Source organism: Bos javanicus, chromosome 19 (genome assembly GCF_032452875.1).
Source record: "Bos javanicus breed banteng chromosome 19, ARS-OSU_banteng_1.0, whole genome shotgun sequence".
In the NCBI taxonomy this organism is placed as follows: domain Eukaryota; kingdom Metazoa; phylum Chordata; class Mammalia; order Artiodactyla; family Bovidae; genus Bos; species Bos javanicus.
The window spans coordinates 38305285-38323684 of record NC_083886.1 but is presented as its reverse complement, the minus strand read 5'-3'; the positions used below and the strand labels follow the sequence as shown (position 1 = coordinate 38323684).

At 49.6% G+C, this 18400-nt stretch overlaps 2 protein-coding genes and 1 non-coding gene across 5 annotated transcripts in view; all 3 read right to left on the bottom strand.

The window, feature by feature from the left end:
- Positions 1-1788: 1788 nt before the first annotated feature.
- Positions 1789-8861, bottom strand: SLC35B1 (solute carrier family 35 member B1). The gene is made up of 9 exons (XM_061391433.1): positions 8412-8861; positions 7537-7640; positions 6834-6964; positions 6513-6543; positions 5773-5930; positions 3873-3999; positions 3003-3109; positions 2694-2847; positions 1789-2031 (listed from the first exon to the last, which is right to left on the bottom strand). The coding sequence occupies exons 1-9, from the start codon at positions 8612-8614 to the stop codon at positions 1979-1981; spliced, it is 1068 nt and encodes a 355-aa protein (XP_061247417.1). The 5' UTR covers positions 8615-8861; the 3' UTR covers positions 1789-1978.
- Positions 5285-5419, bottom strand: LOC133233117 (small nucleolar RNA SNORA70). The gene has a single exon (XR_009731595.1). It is a non-coding gene; the product is annotated as a small nucleolar RNA SNORA70 (small nucleolar RNA).
- A 2049-nt stretch (positions 8862-10910) lies between the features above and the next one.
- The window catches only part of FAM117A (family with sequence similarity 117 member A), a 52771-nt gene continuing 45281 nt past the window's right edge, over positions 10911-18400 (bottom strand). For all 3 annotated transcript variants that reach the window (XM_061391431.1, XM_061391430.1, XM_061391432.1), the window contains exons 4-8: positions 18074-18184; positions 17555-17689; positions 16262-16463; positions 14980-15130; positions 10911-12140 (exon numbers count right to left, since the gene is read on the bottom strand). In XM_061391431.1, coding sequence (XP_061247415.1) covers positions 11840-12140; positions 14980-15130; positions 16262-16355 — 546 coding nt within the window. In that variant the 5' untranslated portion in view covers positions 16356-16463; positions 17555-17689; positions 18074-18184 and the 3' untranslated portion in view covers positions 10911-11839. The remainder of the gene's footprint in view (positions 12141-14979; positions 15131-16261; positions 16464-17554; positions 17690-18073; positions 18185-18400) is intronic.

Here is an 18400-nt window from a genome sequence, read left to right as displayed (position 1 = left end):
CTTGCCCAGACACCTTTGTTGTTAGCTCTGCATTTCTGAGATGCAATGGTTTATCTACCCGACTCCCTGTTAGACCCTAGAGGGTAAGTACTGATCCTAGTCAACTTTGAACTCCCAGCATGTCCATAGGATGTGGCATACAGAAGGATTAGAAGAACAGGCAAAGAACCGAATGAATATACCAGAACTGGGCTCCTGGCTCTCCGAGGATAGGACAGCCTTGCTCTAGTATCAGGTGAGAGCCATGCTGAGCTGTTGGAAATCCTTCCTTCTCTTGGTGACTAGTATGAGGTGCGCCTGAGACCCCTGGTTGGGTAAGGCAGAGGGTAGAGGTGGAGGGGACTGGCCTGATAACTGGGAAAATGTCTCTTGTTAAAACACCAGGCCCAGGGACTTCCCTGGTGGTTCAATGGCTAAGACTCCATGCTCCCAACGCAGAGGTCCTGGGTTTGATTCCTGGTCAGGGAACTATATCCCACATGCTGCAACTAAAGATCCTGCGTGCCACTGCTAAGATCCAGCACAGACAAATAAACAAACAATTATTTTTAAAAAACCCAAAACAAAGAAACACCAGGCCCAGGTAAGGACTGCTAAATAGGCCCCTGGCCCTGGTAACATGCTCTCACTGCCTAACTAATCCACAGAATAGAGTTTGGAAGAACTATCAGTCCAGTAGGTAAGGAGCTAATTGATGCGACTTTCAGGATGAGAAACAGAGAAAAGAAAGGGGTGGAGAAAAGAAGGAAGTTCAGCCAGATGCATTTAAAACCTCTCTTCTCAAGGAGTTCAAAATGAGAGGGGGCCTTTCAGGGCAGAGCTGCAGTGACACCCAGGGCCCCAAGAGAGAGAGACGAGTGCAACTGAGCCAGGCTTGAAAGGCTGGGTGCAGGGGGTGGGAAGGCAGCAGCGCAGGAAGGAGGCTGGGCGCCCATCTGGAGAGCCAAGGGGCTGGGGCTGCTGAACAGATGGAGTGAAAGTTGCAGCTGGTGGAAATGCACTTTCATGTGTAAAGTTTGGTCCACGGAGGATAGCGATTTCCAACTCCGAAGGCAGCAGTGGGCAGGTGGCTCTGCTCCATGCTCCGCCTTCTCCCCCCACTGCCACCCAGAAAACTCAACAGCAGCTCTATGCCAGGACTCAGCCACTGTGCCTTCCGCCAGCATCCCTTTCAACAGGCAGGAGCTGGCATGGGAATACCAGGGCACCGCCAGGATGGCAGAGGCCTGCAAGGCTTTAGCAGCTGAAGAGGACAAGGGAGGATTAACCCAGCCTCCCCAGGAGGGGACCGAGATGACTGAGAACAGACACGGAGGTAGAAGGAGGGAGGCAGACCTTCCAAAGCTGTTCACGACATGCACACTGGGTCTCTGCTCTCGTTTTGGTTGAGCTTTGGTTGAAGGGGAGGAAATGGGGAAATGTCAAAACGCAGCAGACTCTGAGGCTCTGGGCTCGTTTCATCTCAACCTCAAGAGAAGTTTCTTGAGGAGAGAATATATCTGCAGTTTTTTAAGAAATATTTGCCCATCAGAGCTTTAAGAGATAAAGTGCTTTTTACATTCTCTAGCTCTCACAGACACCTACCTGTTCTAGCGTATTTAGACCTTCGCCTGTGGGAATAGAGGCCATAAGCGCAACAGTTCTTGGGGGAACCAGCCACCCAGCCACGTTAACCACACCCACGTGGGAGCAGATTGGGTCATGAACACCAAGCTCTGCCTCTTCTCTTTCCCTCTTGTTTTGTGTGAGACTGTGCTCCTGGTCGTCAAGAACAGAAATGGCCAACTGTCTTGTTAAAATCCAAATGCTTTTTTTAGAATATGTGATTTTGCTTCTTTAAAAAATAACAACAACAACAAAAACAAAAAACCCAGACTGACACTAGTCCTTTATCTCTATTGTGTCCGTTTTCCCAAGAGATGTCACTGTTGGAGAAAATAACTTAAATATTCTTGGAGTGGAGGTAGTCTCTCTCTTCCTAGTGGGATGTCTTCTTGGCTCCCTTCCCAAACTTGGCATCAAGACCGAGACCTATGGAAAGAGAGAACATGGGCTTAACTTTATGGGGAGAAATGAAGTCTACAAATTATTTGAGGATGGGAAGTGGGGTGTGCCTTGGTCTCCAAAATTGGAGCTTTAAATAAAACTATAATTTTCAAACATCAGTTTTATAAAATCTCCTCAGAGAAAAGAGATTAGTATCAAATGAAAAAAATCACCAAGATACTGATAAATTACATGTGTATATAAAATACAGCAGGGATTTTCCCGGCAGTCCAGTGGTTAAGACTCCTTGCTTCCACTACAGGGAGCACGGGTTCGATCCCTGGTGGGGGAACTAAGATCCTGTGTGCTCCATGGTGCAGCCAAAGAAAAAACCACAGCAAGACTGAATGAAATTTAAGAGTCAAACTTCTAGTTCTCTCAGCTCATCCACAGCAGTGCCAATTAGTAGGGAATAAGTATAATAATTTTACCCTGCTCAGTATCTGGGGAAAAAAGAATCATTGGAAAGAAATCATTCAAATGAAATGTTCCTTAGGAAGGCTGGATTACAGGTAATGCTTCCTCTTCTTTTTTAAAAAAAGTCTGCTCTAAAATAACACATTTAAAAAAATATACAAGTATTAAGGGAAAAAAAAAATAAAGTCCCTTTGTATGGCCCAGAGCTGCATGCTCTGGATGTAACTTACCCAAGAACACCAGCACGGTGCCCACCCACTGCATGGGGCTGATGGGGTTGGCGAAGAGGATCACAGAGGCCAAAATGGTGAAGAACTTTCGAGTTGTGGTGATGATGGAGCAGGTCAGGGGACCGAAATACACAACTGTCATGAAGATGAAGCTCTAGAGAAAGACAGAAAGACAAAGTCAGGCTGGTTCCTGAGTCTCTACCAAGGAAAGTCTGTAACAGGACATCACAGCTGATCTTGCCACCCTCTTCTCCCAGCCAGGCCAGTCTCTCTTGGGGAAGCCAAGCCATCACCCATCAAGGCACTCACCTGGCCCAGGGCACTAGTCAGGCCAAAGAGGAGGATGTTATAGACGATGGTAGGGTACCTTTCGGCAAAGCTCAAGAACTCCCAGAGCTCCCCGGTGAACAGGATTCCTAGGAAAAAGCACCCAAAGATGAACGGTGCACCCTGTGTGGCCACACTCACGCACACACCTGCAGAGCCCTGCGAAGCACTCTGAAGGGGGGTAGGGCAAGGGGAAATGTATGGCGTGAGTTTGTATTGTCCCATCAAGCATCTCCTATTTTTCTGAATAGAGAAACTAAAGACTCTTCTGGGAAATACTTAAAAGTTAATGAGTTACTTCTGTCAAAGTGACAGAAAGAAGCGAACCTCAGATGCTGTGAAGATATTGATCCACACATCCCCAGCTCAAGGCAGCCCCAAGCACTGGTCAATTCCAGCCATCCACAGCCTCCTCTGTTAACCCTAGTGTGTTGTATGAAAAATACTCCCTGTGTGTGCCCAGATTTGAAAAAAAAGTTAGAAAGCACTGATTTAAAAGCAAACACATCCATGTTTGAACAATCTTCAGTATTCACCACAGACTAATGTCTCATCTACCTCAGAGAAGGGTGAGTTCCCAGGGCACCCCTGCGTTTTGCTACTGTGCGTCTTCCCATGACACCTGACACAGATCTACTCCTGATTGTGCCAGTACAAGCAGCAGGCAGAGCTGACTGGTGCAAGTTTCTCTAAGACGGCTTCTCAAGGGCTTGGACAATAAGGCATCTGAGAACTGAGGCTGACCTTTGGCCTGGGCAAAGAGCACAGCTGGCACCAGAGCTAGAGATTAAGTGGATGAAGGCAGTCTGCCCTCTGCTGATACATGGGAAGAATAGCAGAACCACTCCTTACCAGCTCCCAGCAGCAGTGTCGACCAAAGGTTGATGTTCAGCATCATGTGGTTGGAGCCTGTTTGGTAGTGAGCTCGCATGTGGTCCTGGGAAACACCGGTCAGTCCATCGAGGGTTAGAGACAAGAGCTGGGAAAGAAAGAGTACAGGCTGCAGTGAGAAGGCCACTGGGGCCCTCCCTAACTCAGGAAACAGACCTCTCACTTTTCTGAGATCCCTCAGAAAGCCGCAGCCTAAAGACAGAGTCCTCAGAACAAAATGCTGCCATTTGCCCACAGGCAGAGGATGACAAGAAACCACATGGGCTCCCTCCTGCCCCCAGCACCGGAAGGACAGGTGATCTGAGCCACACAGATGTAACGTGATCAGAGCAGGGCAGGAAGCCTAACACTTCTCAACTCAATGCCGTGAAGCCTGGCATGCAGGGGCCTAGAATAGGCCATGGTGAGCCACACACATTCTTCCACTAAAGGTGGAGAGAGGAAATCTAATCCCAGAATGTTAGCCTCCTGGCTTGGGAGTTCAGTGCTCCAGAGATTGGATTCTGTGGTCACATTGTCGGATTGGAATCCAGGGCAATATTGGACATAATTTGTTCAGTAATATCCAACTCCTTGGGACCCCATGGACTGTAGCCCGCCAGGCTCCTTTGTCCATGGGATTTCCCAGGCAAGAATACTGGAGTGGGTTGCCATTTCCTACTCCAGGGGATCTTTCCAACCCAGGGATTGAACCTGTGTCTGTGAGGTCTAACCTGCATTGGCAGGCGGATTCTTTACCCCTAGCGCCACCTGGGAAGCCCATGTTAGCCATTAACTCTGCCAATTAACAGCCATGTGGCCATGGGCAAACGATTTAACTTGTCTTTGCCTCATTTTCTTCATCTGTAAAATGGCGATTAATACTAAGTTATGAAGTTAATGTAAAAATTAACTAATTTTCATGTAGAACCCTTGGAACAGTACCTAATACCTAGTAGGCAATAGCTACTATAGTATTATTATTTTTTGACAGGAAGTAGGAGTTATTGGTGGGCAGGAGGAAGGAGGGGACAGAGCCCTCATGAGCGCAGGGCCCTTTGTCCAGAGGACCACGATTAGGGGTGTATTTGACCCTACAGCCATGTGGGAGGAGCTGCTTTTCTGCCACCACGGTTTCAAATTCATCTGCGTGAAACTTAGTAAATCCCTACTTCTTGGCGATGTGGATCTTCTGGTGGCCAGGAACTTGAACTTGGCCCTGTGGAGGGCCTCAATCATATGCCCCTTGTTCTGCAGCTTGGTGTGAATAGACATTATAACTTGGCCAAAGTGGACTCTGGCCACTGTGCCCTAGGCTTTCCAAAGGCACCACGCATATCTGTCTGGAGCCTAGATTGGGGACAGCATGCCAGTCATGAATGTCCACTGGCCAGAGTTATCTCCAAGGTCCCTTAGGGCAATCTGTACAGGCAACAGGCTGCATACACTACCAGGGAGGCTGCTGTTTGCAGCCACTGCACACTGGGCCCCCATGGGGAAAAGAGCATGGTTGGCTTAGCTGGCTATATACTATCATTTTAAACTCTGGCTTCCAGGTTTCTCGGAAAGCCAATGAGAGACACACTGCTCCTTTCCTCTTTACTCTCAGGTCTCAGGGACCTCACAGCAGCATTTAGACACAGGCCTCAGAGTTATCTCTTCTCCAGAAGGAGAGCTGAACTGCTGTGAAATATTCTAGGCTCCCCACTACAGCCTCAGCAGAGCCAAGGACGCTGCAGCAAGAGACAAAGACCAGAAACGGGGGGCAGGAAACATCACTTATCTCTCTCAAAACATATAACTGGCCTTCTGTATGTGCAGGGGGTGGATATTCCTGTTAAGGTTACTGGAAAAGGCTTCCTTTCCCAACAGGATTACATACCAGGAGCAGCTCTCCATAGCCAATTGTGTGTTCTTCTATCCCGACTACTTTTTTGGGTTTGTACATGAAAAGGGCCACTCCAGCCACAATTAGCAACACACACAGGTACTTGGCCATTGGGTACTTCTTCTTCAAGAGGGTCACTCCAAGGAGCATGACTACAGAGAAGAAACAGGGTGGAAAATTCAGGCACCCATAGGCACTGTTGAGACCAATAATCTCCTAGGAGCCAAAGACTCGTGGGGAAAAAAGAATGTCTGAGAAGGAGAGCTGACAGAGGACAAAAAGAGGAGAGTGCAAGACTAGCACCTACGTAGAGATGACTGTGCAACAAGATTGAACGAAGAATATAAAGCAGAGAAACGTAGAGAACAAAGGCTCCAGGAAGGAACCTGGCAAAGGTGGGGCAGTAGGGAAGAATGAGAAATTGAGAATAAGGAAACTGATGATCAAATGGGATTTAGGGTATCTAATACAATGTAGGCCACCAAAACGACTGACCATGTGAAGCAGATGAGATCAGCTTCTAGCTCACAGTGAGGATTACCAGCTAATGAACACCCAACACAACAGGAAGTGATACAGATGACAGGATGGGCAGGAGGAAGGGATGCAGGGAGGTCCCTAGAGATAGCAATGGTGAGATGACAAAGCTCAGAGGAATAGAGCCCTAGCAGAGGAGGATCAAGCTCACTACAGGAAGACAGGATGGATGACAGTGACCATCTTCTTCTGCTTACCTGGGATGGGCTTGCAGGATTTACCAAGGACCTGAAATTAAATTGAGCAAAAATAATTTCTGAGCGTCTTTGACATGCCAGGTACTGAACTAGGTGCTACATAAGATGAGTTAGTTAGCGTGGGGCCTGCGCCAGAGACTGTAGCCTCAGAAAACGGCTCTATCACAGCCCACCCACTATCACTAAATTTCAGATCTGTGGTTCTTCACACTCTTAATTTCCCAGACACATTCTCCTTTTATTTAAGTCATAGACCTGAGGGAAGAATCTTTCATCCTTTTGAACTTCTGAGCCAACCCTCACCCCACCCTGAGGTTTCACCTGAGTTGGGTAGTTGACAAACTGTAGTGCTGAGTTGCTGGAGACCATAGCACCCAGATAGGAGACAGAACACGCAGCATAGAGCCAGCTCCGAGTACGATCCACTCTGGCAGTGTCAAAAAACTGGATCACTGGGAGAAGACAAAAGAAAGAAACACACAAGAGAAAGTTGGTGGGCCTAGGATGGACCACTGAGCAAAAGTCAAAGCCACATGAAAGGAATTTATCTGTCAAATAAGATGAGAAGCACTTAGAACTATTTCTGTCCTCTTAGATTGGGAAATCTCTGAAGATTCTCCAACTCTCCAACCCCATCTAAACCTAACACAAGACCTCATGCAGGGGAGTGGTGGGGGGCGGGGGGTGGATGTTCATTCAGATCAAGGGACTAGTCAGCCCTGCTGCTAGCCCCCAGGGAACAAAGAGAGCCGACACAAAAAGGAAAACCAAAATGACAAAGAAAAAGTTTTAAATATTCTCATGGGGATCCGGAATACAGATCCATTCTCTGCACATTTCTGACGGAGAAATTGATTTAGTTTAAGGAAACAGAATCCCACCTTTTTCCAAAGCCACTCATTTTATAAGTCTAATAGAGAGGCTGTTGTTAGCACTAAAGGGGTTGAGGGTCTTGAGAGTTAGACCTAATGCCTAGGATACATAGGGAAGGGGACACAAAACAGATTATTATCTAAGTACTCACAGATCTTGGCAAACACAGCATTGACCACACATTGGATGAAGACCAAAGTTAAGGCAAAAGTGAAGGTCTCCTGCTTGGCTCCCTCCCCATACTTTCCTCTTGTTCTAAGAATAAAATGCATGGGAAAGAGACGAATTAATATACTTCCCTCAGGGTCCTCCAGTAATCCAGAGCCACTGAACGCTTTGAAATTGTTTTTCTTCCCTAGACTTAGGGAAAGTTTGGTAAGGATCACCGGGCACATTTACAACAGGAGCCAATTTTATTGGAGCTAGAAACTAGATACTCCAGGCTGCTAATCAGAGAACCGAATGAAACAAACTCTGTGCGTGTGTATACACACATATCCGTACAGGATGGTGCTGAAGGAAACGTGAAAAATTGTGTGTGTGTGTGTCTGTCTGTGTACACATATCCGTACAGGATGGAGCTGAATGAAACACGAAAAATTGGTGAAACGACGTACACCGGGGCAGGGCCGAGGGTGAAGTAATCAGCAATCTGCAAGAATATAGGAGTTCCAAGGACAGCCCAGCACAGGTCATGGAAACCTAAGTCTGTAAAACCCAGTCCTTTAGAACCAACAGGAAAAACATCAATTAAGGGAAGAAAAATAACCACCTCCAGAGAATCTAGGAACCAACTTTCGCGTTTTGTATAACCCTTGGGAGGTTTAGCAGCAAAGGGGTCAGGATGCTGGGAGAGCAGAAGGGGCCAAAGGGAACATTGGGGCTAGGGGCGGGAGGACCGCGAACCTGAACCTGACCACAGGCTGGGGAGACAAGGCAGGATTGAGCGGGCGGGGCGCGGGGGGTGGTGCGGCGGGGGGATGGGGGGGGGGGTGGTCTGCGTTCCCACCCTGGGGATCCGCTCACATCTTTTCCTGCAGGATCCCATAGTAGAAATAGCAGACAAAGACACCCAGGAAGCAGAGCGGCAGACGCAGCCGGTCGGGCACCAGGGAGCTGCTAGCGGCCATGAGACGCCCGGAGGACCCAACCGGAGACCCGCTCACAGCCGGCAGCGGCGGCGGTGACAAGTCCAGCCGGACATCGCCGACCGGCGACAGGGGCCTCATAGGAGCTGCATGAGACCGCCGCTGCGGAGGGCCCCAGCAGCCACCGCTGGAACTGCCAGCGCAGGACCACCAAGGGGAAAACTCCTCAAAACCCAGAACCCGCTTCCAAGGAAAGGAGACCCACCCTGGGGCCTTGGCCTCGTCCCTGATGGCCAGGGGAACCAGCTGAATCGAGGGCAACGCCTCGCCCTCGAGACTTTCCGATCAGGCAACTCCGAGGACAGCCGCGACCCGGAGCGCGACGGGATGGCCTAGGCGATACGCGGACGTGGAATGATGACGTATAATGATGTGGAGGTAACCAATTGGCTACTCTGTGCAAAGACAGACAAGAGAGTGGGAAGGAGGAGTACGCCGGCCGAGCAAATCGAATAGCCTTTTTCCCGGTCGGCTGTCAGGCTTCTGCTGGGTCCTAACTCCCGGAAACTGTCAACGTAACCTTAGCGCCCCCTAGCGGGCCCCCAGTGTCCCCGACTCTACCCTCTACCAGAAGAGCATTCAAGGCCTGTCTTTGGGGAGCACATCCTCCTCCTATAGCACATCACAAGGCTCCCAAGGGCGGCAGGGCTCTTGTCTCAGCTCTCAAAGGCAGGGTAACCTGTGCGTGCCACCTAAATGCCGAGCTACAGTTTTCCTAATCTCTATATATATAGTCCATAGGAATTAGTAATAGCCACTTTGTCACCTCTTGACTGTTGAGGATCAAATGAGCTGAGCTTGGTGAAAGTGTTTTATAAACTGTAAAAGTGTGCTGTGCAAGTTTACGGTATTTATTAGTCATGACTTGTTCTCAAGTCTGATCTTATTTCCTCACATCTGGAGATGTAAATGGAAGCTTGCTGAAGTGGATTTTCTTCAGGGTCTTACAACTCACCAACAAGGGAGCAAACCCTCCTGCATTAATGAACTCCTTATTGGGCCCCCACCTGATGACACCAGGAGCTAAGGCCAGACTAACCCCAGGGCTTGCCACTACCAGCCTCAAGCCCCATGGTAGTCACTGGACTCTGGGCTGCTCTCTGGGTAGAGGCTCCTTCTCCCCTTCCAGCAGCCTACTCCTCTGGCACAGCCTCAGGCAAAGGAAGGAAACTCGGGGCAGCACCACACCCATCCCTCTGGGCCTGACTCACTAAGACTTTGGGGGTAGGCCAAACGTCTTCCAGGGGAGGGGCAAGAAGTAGAAGTAGGGTCTGTCCCCAACTGTCTTCTTTATATTAATTGGGGAGGGGGACCCCCACACTTTTACTCTCTTGCCCAGTGTCTTCCTCTACTGAATTAGCTGACGATTCCAGGGCACCGAGCTAGGGTTCCAGTCCCAGCTCTGCTTTTTTCCTAGCTGGCACTTCAAACAATTCATTTGACCTCCGAGTCGTTTCCTCAGTTGAAATTAATGGAAATATAATGACTGGGAGAGTACCCTGGTTAGAATAATGAGCACTGGAATCAAATGATCTGGTTCCCAATCCTAGCTCCCCCATTTGTCCTTCCCTCATTAGTACAGTGGGATTTATCACATCAGATGGTTTATGATATTTCAGTGACCTTTTATGTAAAGCATTTTACAGTGTATCTGTTGCCTACCTAGCTAATTCATGGTAGTTGGGAGAGCCTGGTTTGTTTTGAGGCTTTTTGAGATAGATGCAATTATAGTTATTATGACTGCCCTTAAGGTAGTCAACTTTTTACCCAAACAATGGGGATAATGTCTTTTGTGAAAATGCTTTGTAAATTGCAAATCACTAACAGAATGGTGGGTTGGTTATTCTCATTTCCCCCACAAGGCTCTTACAGGTGGGGCACTATAAAGCTGATAGGCTGCAAAAGGACCAGAACAGTTTCTTCTACCATCTGTGTTGTGGGTGCTCACTCATGTGAAAAGAACACTCAGAAGGAGCTAAAGCTTCCCTAAAACTGTGCCCAGAGATTCAATCTGAATGCCATTCCCTTGTCTTGTAAATTGCCAAACCGTTTCCCCTTGGTCACCCTCATTTCCCAGGTAAAATGCACTCTCTGTTAGGGTGTTTTTCCAGACTCACCCAAGAAAGGATGACTTCCCCCACTAACTCCTTCACTCCTCATCCACTGCATTCAGGACATCCCTTCTCTGGCTGCACTGTTTATATGTCCATGTAGAGAAGGCAAGTCTGCTGTCCTGAGGACACAGACTTTGGACCCATCCACCCAACATTATGTGTTAAGTAAAGGCTCCTCTTGAAGACAAGGATGAAGTGATTAATGATACCCTCAATCTCCATCCTGCTCCCTCACCCCCAAAATATTTAACAGAAACTCAAGCTGCTGGGAATACTTATTTATTTGGTCTATTAACACCAAGATCTGCAAAAAAAAAAAAACTTCTAAACACAGGATAATAAAACTTGAACATTAACATTCTTCTTCAATTTTGTGTAAGCTCTGCAGTACGGAAAATATACAAACTTCAAACAGCTGCAAAAATAGTGTCTTTGGGAGAAAATAGAGTTTCTACATCGATACAAGAAAAATAGGCATTTTCCTAATCCAACCCAGTCCTGGGGCAGGTGGAGGGTGGAGAGTCGCCACTTGCCACCCAGAGGAATGCCAGCTCTCCCTCTCCCCTATGACCCACCTGGGGCTGGGCAGGCTGGGCTGCTACTTAAGACAATCTTAGGGTGAAAGTGAGATGAAAATGCCACTTGGGAAAACGCCTGGTTCCCCCTCTGCCAGCAGCTGGATTGGTCAAGTGTCATGGCCCTTTCAGGCTGCTTTGGTCAGCTCCTCCAGTGAGAGGGTGGCATGCGGATGGGACTGAGAGGATGGGGGTATGTGTTTGGATCTCCTTGTCTATGTCTGAAGGAGAGGGAGGGAAATCTGTGGTGTCCCCTCTCCTTCAACCATGGCCAGCTCACTCCATGATAAAGACAAGGGTCCCGTACACAGCCCTTTGGACTCATACCCAGGTGTGGGAGACCCAAGACCTTCTGGGTGAGTTTTCCACCAAGGGAGAGAGGTGGCAAGAACACAGGTGTGACTTGTGAGCTGCCCAGCTATTAGTGGACAAAGCAGGGCCCCTCACATTTGAAGGGGCCAGTGTTCATCAGAAAGAGGACCCAGGGCTTTGACACAATAAACGAAAGTGCTCGAAGGCCGAGAGGGAAGGGCTCCTTCATCCCCCGCCTCAGGGGCGTTAGGGAGGGTCCTGCCACCAAGGCACTGTCTCCATGGGAAAGTGGAGGTAAAGCTCCCTCAGACCACCAGAGAGCTCTGGAAAAGCACAGGCTCTTCTGATGGTGGGGTGCGCTGCCACGGCTCAAAGGGCAGCGAGGAGGCCTTGGAGGCCTCTGGATCCTTCCGAGGCGGTGGCCTGGAGCTGGCAGGGGGCAGTGGGGATCCCGGGCTTGAGGGGCAGTTACGGAAGATGAAGCCCATGCTGGGGAAGAGGGGCTTCATCAAGCTGACGGGGCAGAAGGCCGAGCCGGTTGGGTTGAAATGGACTTTGTTCTTGTCAGGACAGGAAGTCAGGAAGGCCAGGTCAGGACCTGGGGACCTGGAGGATGGAGACAGAAACACAAACACAAATAGCCAGTGAGAAGGGATGAGAGGCGTCACAGTGCCGGGGAGCTGGGTCTCTGTTCCAACAGGTTGGGAGCTTGACCAAAAAACGACAGGCTACTGAGCAACAACGAGTGTGTATGCCCCTCAGCTCTCCACGTTTTAGAAACAGGGCTAAACAACCGGAAATCTACTTTAGCTAAAAACAGAAGGGATTAAAGCTAGACAGGAAGAACTTCCTGACTGTGATTCTAGAAGAAGAGACTGAGAGGCCTATTAATTTGAGAGATTTTTATCAGCGAACAGTGTTTTGGGGGCAGACCTCTTGCCTGAAAGCAGAGATCCTAGGCAAAGTGACTTTCTTAGACTCTTTATAGCCTAGAGCCAAGATGCTCAACCTCCCCATTATTGGCATTTGGAGCTGGGTAACTCTTGCCTGTGGGGAACTATCCTGTGCATCGTGGGATGTTTAACAGCATCCCTGGTCTCCACCCACTGTATGCCAGGAGCACGACTACCCCATGTTGTGACAACCGAAAATGCCTCTTGACATTGCCAAATGTCCCCTCAGAGGAAAACTACCCCTCATTGAAATCTCCTGGCCTCAAGAATCTAATTCTTGAGCAGATTGAAAAGATTTAAAAGGTATGATTTTCAAAAACCCTTGCTGAAAGGAAAGGACAGCAGCTAGACCTTATCAGGAGATCTAGGTTCTAACTTACCTTGTGCTCTTGGCCTAACCTGCCTCACCTAACGTGGAAAGAATTCCCTACTCTGCCGATCACGTAGGGGAAATGGAAGGATTAAAACAGGTCAGGTCAGAGAGTTCTAGAGTAAGGAATCCGTATGATTTAAAAAAAAGGTTCTTTCCCCCGAAAGAATGTCTGGCCACGCTTCAAGGGTGAAGAAGCCCCAAGAAGCTGCTGGTTGTGAGGATTCCAGGCAAGAACACAAACAGGTGAGCAGACAGTCGAGCTCTGTGCCAGTGCTTCCCATCGCCTAACTTTTTCTTGAAGTATAACATATACAGACAGAAAAATGCACTCAGTGCACAGCTTGATAAACTCATCACCATTTTAATTGTAGTACCATTTAATTTTAATTCTAACCATTCCAAACCCAGGAAGAAGAGCAAGGCATGTGAAGGAGGGCAGATGTTGGCCCAGCGTGGGAGGTGGGAGGAAAGGTGGAAGGCAGTGAGGGCCCACGTGCAGAGGGTGTTTGGAAGCCTGGGGTCCCACAGAACTCCGCAGTGGCAAGGTGTCCCCTGACTGAGAAGGACTTACAAGAATCCCACTTTAGGAAGAGGTAGCGGATGGGCAGGAGAGGGCATGCCCTCGACATAAGCAGGCACACGGGAGGAGGGTGACCGAGGGAAGACCAAGTAACGCTCAAGGAGCATGACAACCAGCATGACCCTGAACAGCTTCATTCCCTCCCCGGGAAATCCAGGCCATCTTACCAGCTAGGCAGCCAGGAAGAGGAAAATATGAAAGAAGAACGACTAAACAGAAGAACCTCCCAGTAGGAAAGTTCATACAATGAAGAGACACCAATGAGTTGAGAATTTCTGTCGCAGGATATCTTAGAAAGTAACTGATGGCTCACTACCTCGCTTAAAAGAGTTAAGACAGGGGCAGGAATCTGGATGAGATGGCTTTAACCCTTTTCTGGCCTTAAGAGCCTACAAAAGAATAAAGTCAAGCAGAAGCCTAATTGTCACATGCAATTCCAGGCTATAATTACTCAACTATACTGTGCACTGGGGAAGGAGACAGGGTCCAGAGTCTGCTTCAGCTACAAGATCTGGCCTTTTCCCTCTCACCCACCCCAGAGGACTGAGGATTCTAGGAGAAATGGCAACAGTGATGATGCGAGCAAACCCCCAGTGCCCATGGTTTCCCCCATAACTCCCTCTGGGTTATGTATGTACCTCCTCCTACTACCAAGGGTCATCCTGTCCCTTATCTGGGATACAGATAGAGCCATCAAGCCCCCAAGCCCTGTCCTAGCTAAATCTCCACTCATACACCATAACTGAACTTCCTGACTGCTGTCGAAACCATAGCTTCCACTGTGAAATGGCCCCAAGGAACTTTATCCCCAAGTGATAGCAGGAATGTGATGAGCTCTCTTCCCAGCTCCTGCTAAGTGGGGCCGTGAGCATGAGGAAAGCTTTGGCTCTGGATTCTCTCTGCTAATGGGAGAGAACTGTAGTAAAGAAATCAATTTAAGAATGACTTCTGAACTGTCCAGGCTGGTTTGGGAATATTCCACAGTCCTTACTTGCAAAGACTGGAAATTTCTGTCAGGAAGTTCATGACACTTGGACCACTGCAGCTGCAGGGTGAAGATTTGACTCAGAAGCCGTATGAAAGCTGTTTAGGCTCCCCTGGACACGCCGGTGGGCGTGAGGCACGTCTAAGCTCTGCCTGAAGAGAATTACTAATAAGTTCTCACTCTCTCTCATGATGGTCTAACAAATTCTCACACCTTCCTTGGAGATGGAAAAAAAATAGAAGAAACAAAGGGTTTAAGTTTCAGATCTCTTTCCTTTCCAGCTCCTGCTGCGCTTGTGGCTGGCATGTGGGCAGAGAGCAGGTTTCTATGGAGATCATGATAAGCAAAGATTTAGGTGCTCAGAGGAGGTAATGTCAACAAGTTTCATCATGGAAAAACTGCAGTACTGATTGTCTATGGCTGACAGTGTCTCCTGACAAGAGGGAGTCCGAGCCTGAAGAGGGGCCTATCTGGTGGGACACCACAGGGCTCAGCCAACATCTCTGTCCCTCCCTCGCATGCCCAGACCCCCACCAACTGGCTGAGGTACTCACGTGGCCTCTTCAAACACCCGTACTCTCTCACAGCCTTCTGGGGGCTCCCGTTTGAAGACATAGCTGTGATTGGGCCGAGGGGAGGCGGCAAAAGCAAGGACTGGAGATGGGCTGCCATCTTCAAGGAAGGTGGGGTGGCCTGGAGAGGAAGCTGCACACAGAGTAAGGCTGAGCTGAGCGGCACCAAAGGAAGCCTCAGCTTTCCTGGGCGGGACTGGGAGACATGGCACCGTGGGTGGCAGTGGTTATGTCCATCCATGTTGTTTGTCTACACTCTACCTTGAAACATCTTTGAGGCAGCTTACAAAATTATAGCTTCTGTTATACACGGTAAAAAAATACAGTTGAATTGAGGGAAAGTCTGGTCTAATACCAATTCCATACGCCCCGGAGGTAGACTGCGACTGGAACTCCAAGTCTCAGATTGAAAAGGATCCTAACGTCTGTCTCTCTGCCTTCTTCCAAGACTGCACCGCCCTGCCTGCCAACATACCACAGCTTCTTCCTTTCCACGCTCTTGAAAATCTATCCCTTCTTCCAGGAAGAGCTCTTCTACTGACTCAGACAAGCAATCTTTACTCACCCCACTTGTGGGATAAGATTCCTCTCATTTTCCACACAGCAAATGTACTTGGCTGAGGTTTCAAATATTGACTTTATCTGTGTTTATCTCACGTTTATTATTCTGTGCTCTGTTCACCTCTGTATTGTCAGATCATGCCTTTGACCGGCCTACCTGATGGGGTTGCTATGAGATCAAGTCAGGTGATGCAGGCAACAGTGCCTGCATGTTAGAATGTTAGGATCATCCATACAGGAAAGAGGGACCTGGTGATCCAGTCATGGAGGAAGCACAAAGTGGAGACCTGGATGAGAAAGCTTGGGTTTTGATCTGGCTCAGACTGTGTGACTCTGGGCAAGAGTCATTCTTTTATTTATAGCACTCACACCTGTCCTGAGATACGTGCCTGGTTATGGGTACAATGAACACTTGATGGGCTCACGGGTTCTCCATTACAGCCGGACCTCAGCCAAAAAATGGAGGTGGGAGGGATTGCTTCTCTGGATTACAAGTGAGGATTAAATAAAACTGTAAGTGCAGAAGCTTCATATAAATTATAAATCAGAATCTATATCAAGGATCACTATAACATACAGAATGAAGATATTCTAGTTGGTTAGTAAGTAAAAGTGCCCGGCCAGAAGGTGACGAGTTGGGAAAGGGCACAGAGGTGACCCCATACTCGACACGGGCCATGCGGCCTCGGCCTCCCCAGCTTACCTTTGTCGCTGGGGACGGACGCCAGCTCCTCGGCTGCACCCCGGTGCTCCTCACGGCTGGTCTGGCCAGAAGGCTGGGGGGATGCCAGGGGCATGGAGGGAGAGCTGGCAAGGTTTCCAGGCTCCAGGAGGAGGAGGGGGTGATCACAGCTGCCGCTCTGGGAGGGAGCTGGGGCGCGGTGCCCGTCAGGGATTTCAAGGATCTGCCGAGGAAGAATGGGGATGGGGACCCTCAGGCCTGTCCCCTCAGGCCATCAGGGCTGCAGGGACCCTTAGGATCCTCCCCTTGCCATTGTCCTTGTCCTCTCTTCACAACATGGTGACACCATTTCTTCACTTCCCTGACTTTCCCAACCAGCCCCATCAGAGTGCTTTGTTCTTTTCCCTCATGGACAGCACGTTATAACCACAAATTTTATGGTTTCATCCATGTGTCGCTCCCCTAGGCTGTACGCCTCACGAGGGCAGGGGCCTCCCGTGTGTCAGGCTCTGGGAACACAAAGGTGAATACACATGGGGGCACGAAAAGGAGCAAGCCAGCAGGACACGGTCAGGCCACGGCAATAAAAACGGGCAGTGCAGTATCATGCATTAAACACACACTCCCATTTTTAACATTCAAGGGCACTTGTATCAACAGCTCACCAATCTGTATGCGTATGTAAAATCCTACATATATGCACATTAAAAATCAACCAGCAAGTAAATCATAAACTGAGGAGTGTGCCCATTAGAATTATATTAATACTGCCCAACTGGCATTCCTCAATTCTCCTGTGTCAGTATAAAAATGTGCCTGAGACTGCAGAAAAGGGAGCAAATAATCCGTCTGGGAGTGGAGGGGGGGAGAAGGCTGCACAAAGGCAGCTGGGCATGAAGGATGAACCCGTGTGACCAGGTAGCAATGGAGGAAAGGGAAGCGGTAACTCAGGCACCGAGGCTGCTTGAATGGAGGCACAGCTGGGTGGTGGTGATGGTGACAGTGACAGCAGGAGCACTGAGCTGGTGCTTTGGCTGAAGAGTGACGCCTAGTCAGCTCCTCCCAGCTAGGGGCCCTCCTCTCTGCCAACCCCTACTCCTTGTCTTTCTACTCACTGCCCCAAAGCCTTCCCAGCTGCACCCACCCAGCTCTGCTGTTCTTGTGGTCAAGTCCATTTGGGTCTAATAAACTCCACACTGCTTTGTTGACAGGTGCACAGCCTGTGCACCCTCAGACAGTACAGGTCCCACCTCCCTGTGTCCAGACTCAGCAAGATGCGACTGTCTGTGCACCCAGGGTGTGGCCCCCACTCACCCGCAGCAGCTCCTCTTCACCCTGGTCCTTCACAAACACCTCCTCCAGCTCTTGGTTGAGCCCTTCCAGGCTCCGGTGCAGGCAGGGGCTGAGTCTCAAGACAGGGGACCCTGTGGGGAAGCTGGGAGGGGATGCCTGAGGAGGAGGCAGATAAGGCCATCACTGAATCCTACCAGACACCATCCAGGTATTAGTTCTGATCAGCGGGTAACAGTCTTGTCTACACAGCAGAACCAAGTGCGTAAAGGAGAGTTTGGGGACAGTTACCAATTCAGTGGGGCTTTCTCTATAAGGCAGAGGCCCAGGGTGTGCTTTTAGAGTCTGCACCGCAGCCTCAAGTGTTCAGGGGGTGGGGATGACAGAGACATGCAGCATGTGCCCTTTCCAATGCTGCCTCAGAACTTCCCCGGCACCCACGCGGCCATGGGCCCTGCGGTGAGCAAGGGCTCAGAGGACCTGCCCACGCTAGGGGGCCCACCACGGAGGATAAGCAGGGAGAGGGCTGGGGGACAGACATACCCTTCGTGCTCCCCGCACAGCACGGTCCCCTTGGAGTGGGGAGCCCCGCTCCTTCTCCTTCCCACTGCGGCTCAGCTTTGTCCTCTGCAGCTGTTGCTTCAACTTGGTAATCTAGCGGCCAGTAGAGGGGAGAGGACAGAGAGGTGAAGCAAAGCAAAGGTGCACTGGTCCTCCCTGCCAGCTGTGTGTGCAAAGGCGCTTCAGGAGTGTCTGACTGTGCGCAAGCCCATGCACTGCAGCCCGCCAGGCTCCTCTGTCCATGGGATTCTCCAGGCAAGAACACTGGAGTGGGTTGCCATGCGCTCCTCCAGGGGATCTTCCCAACCC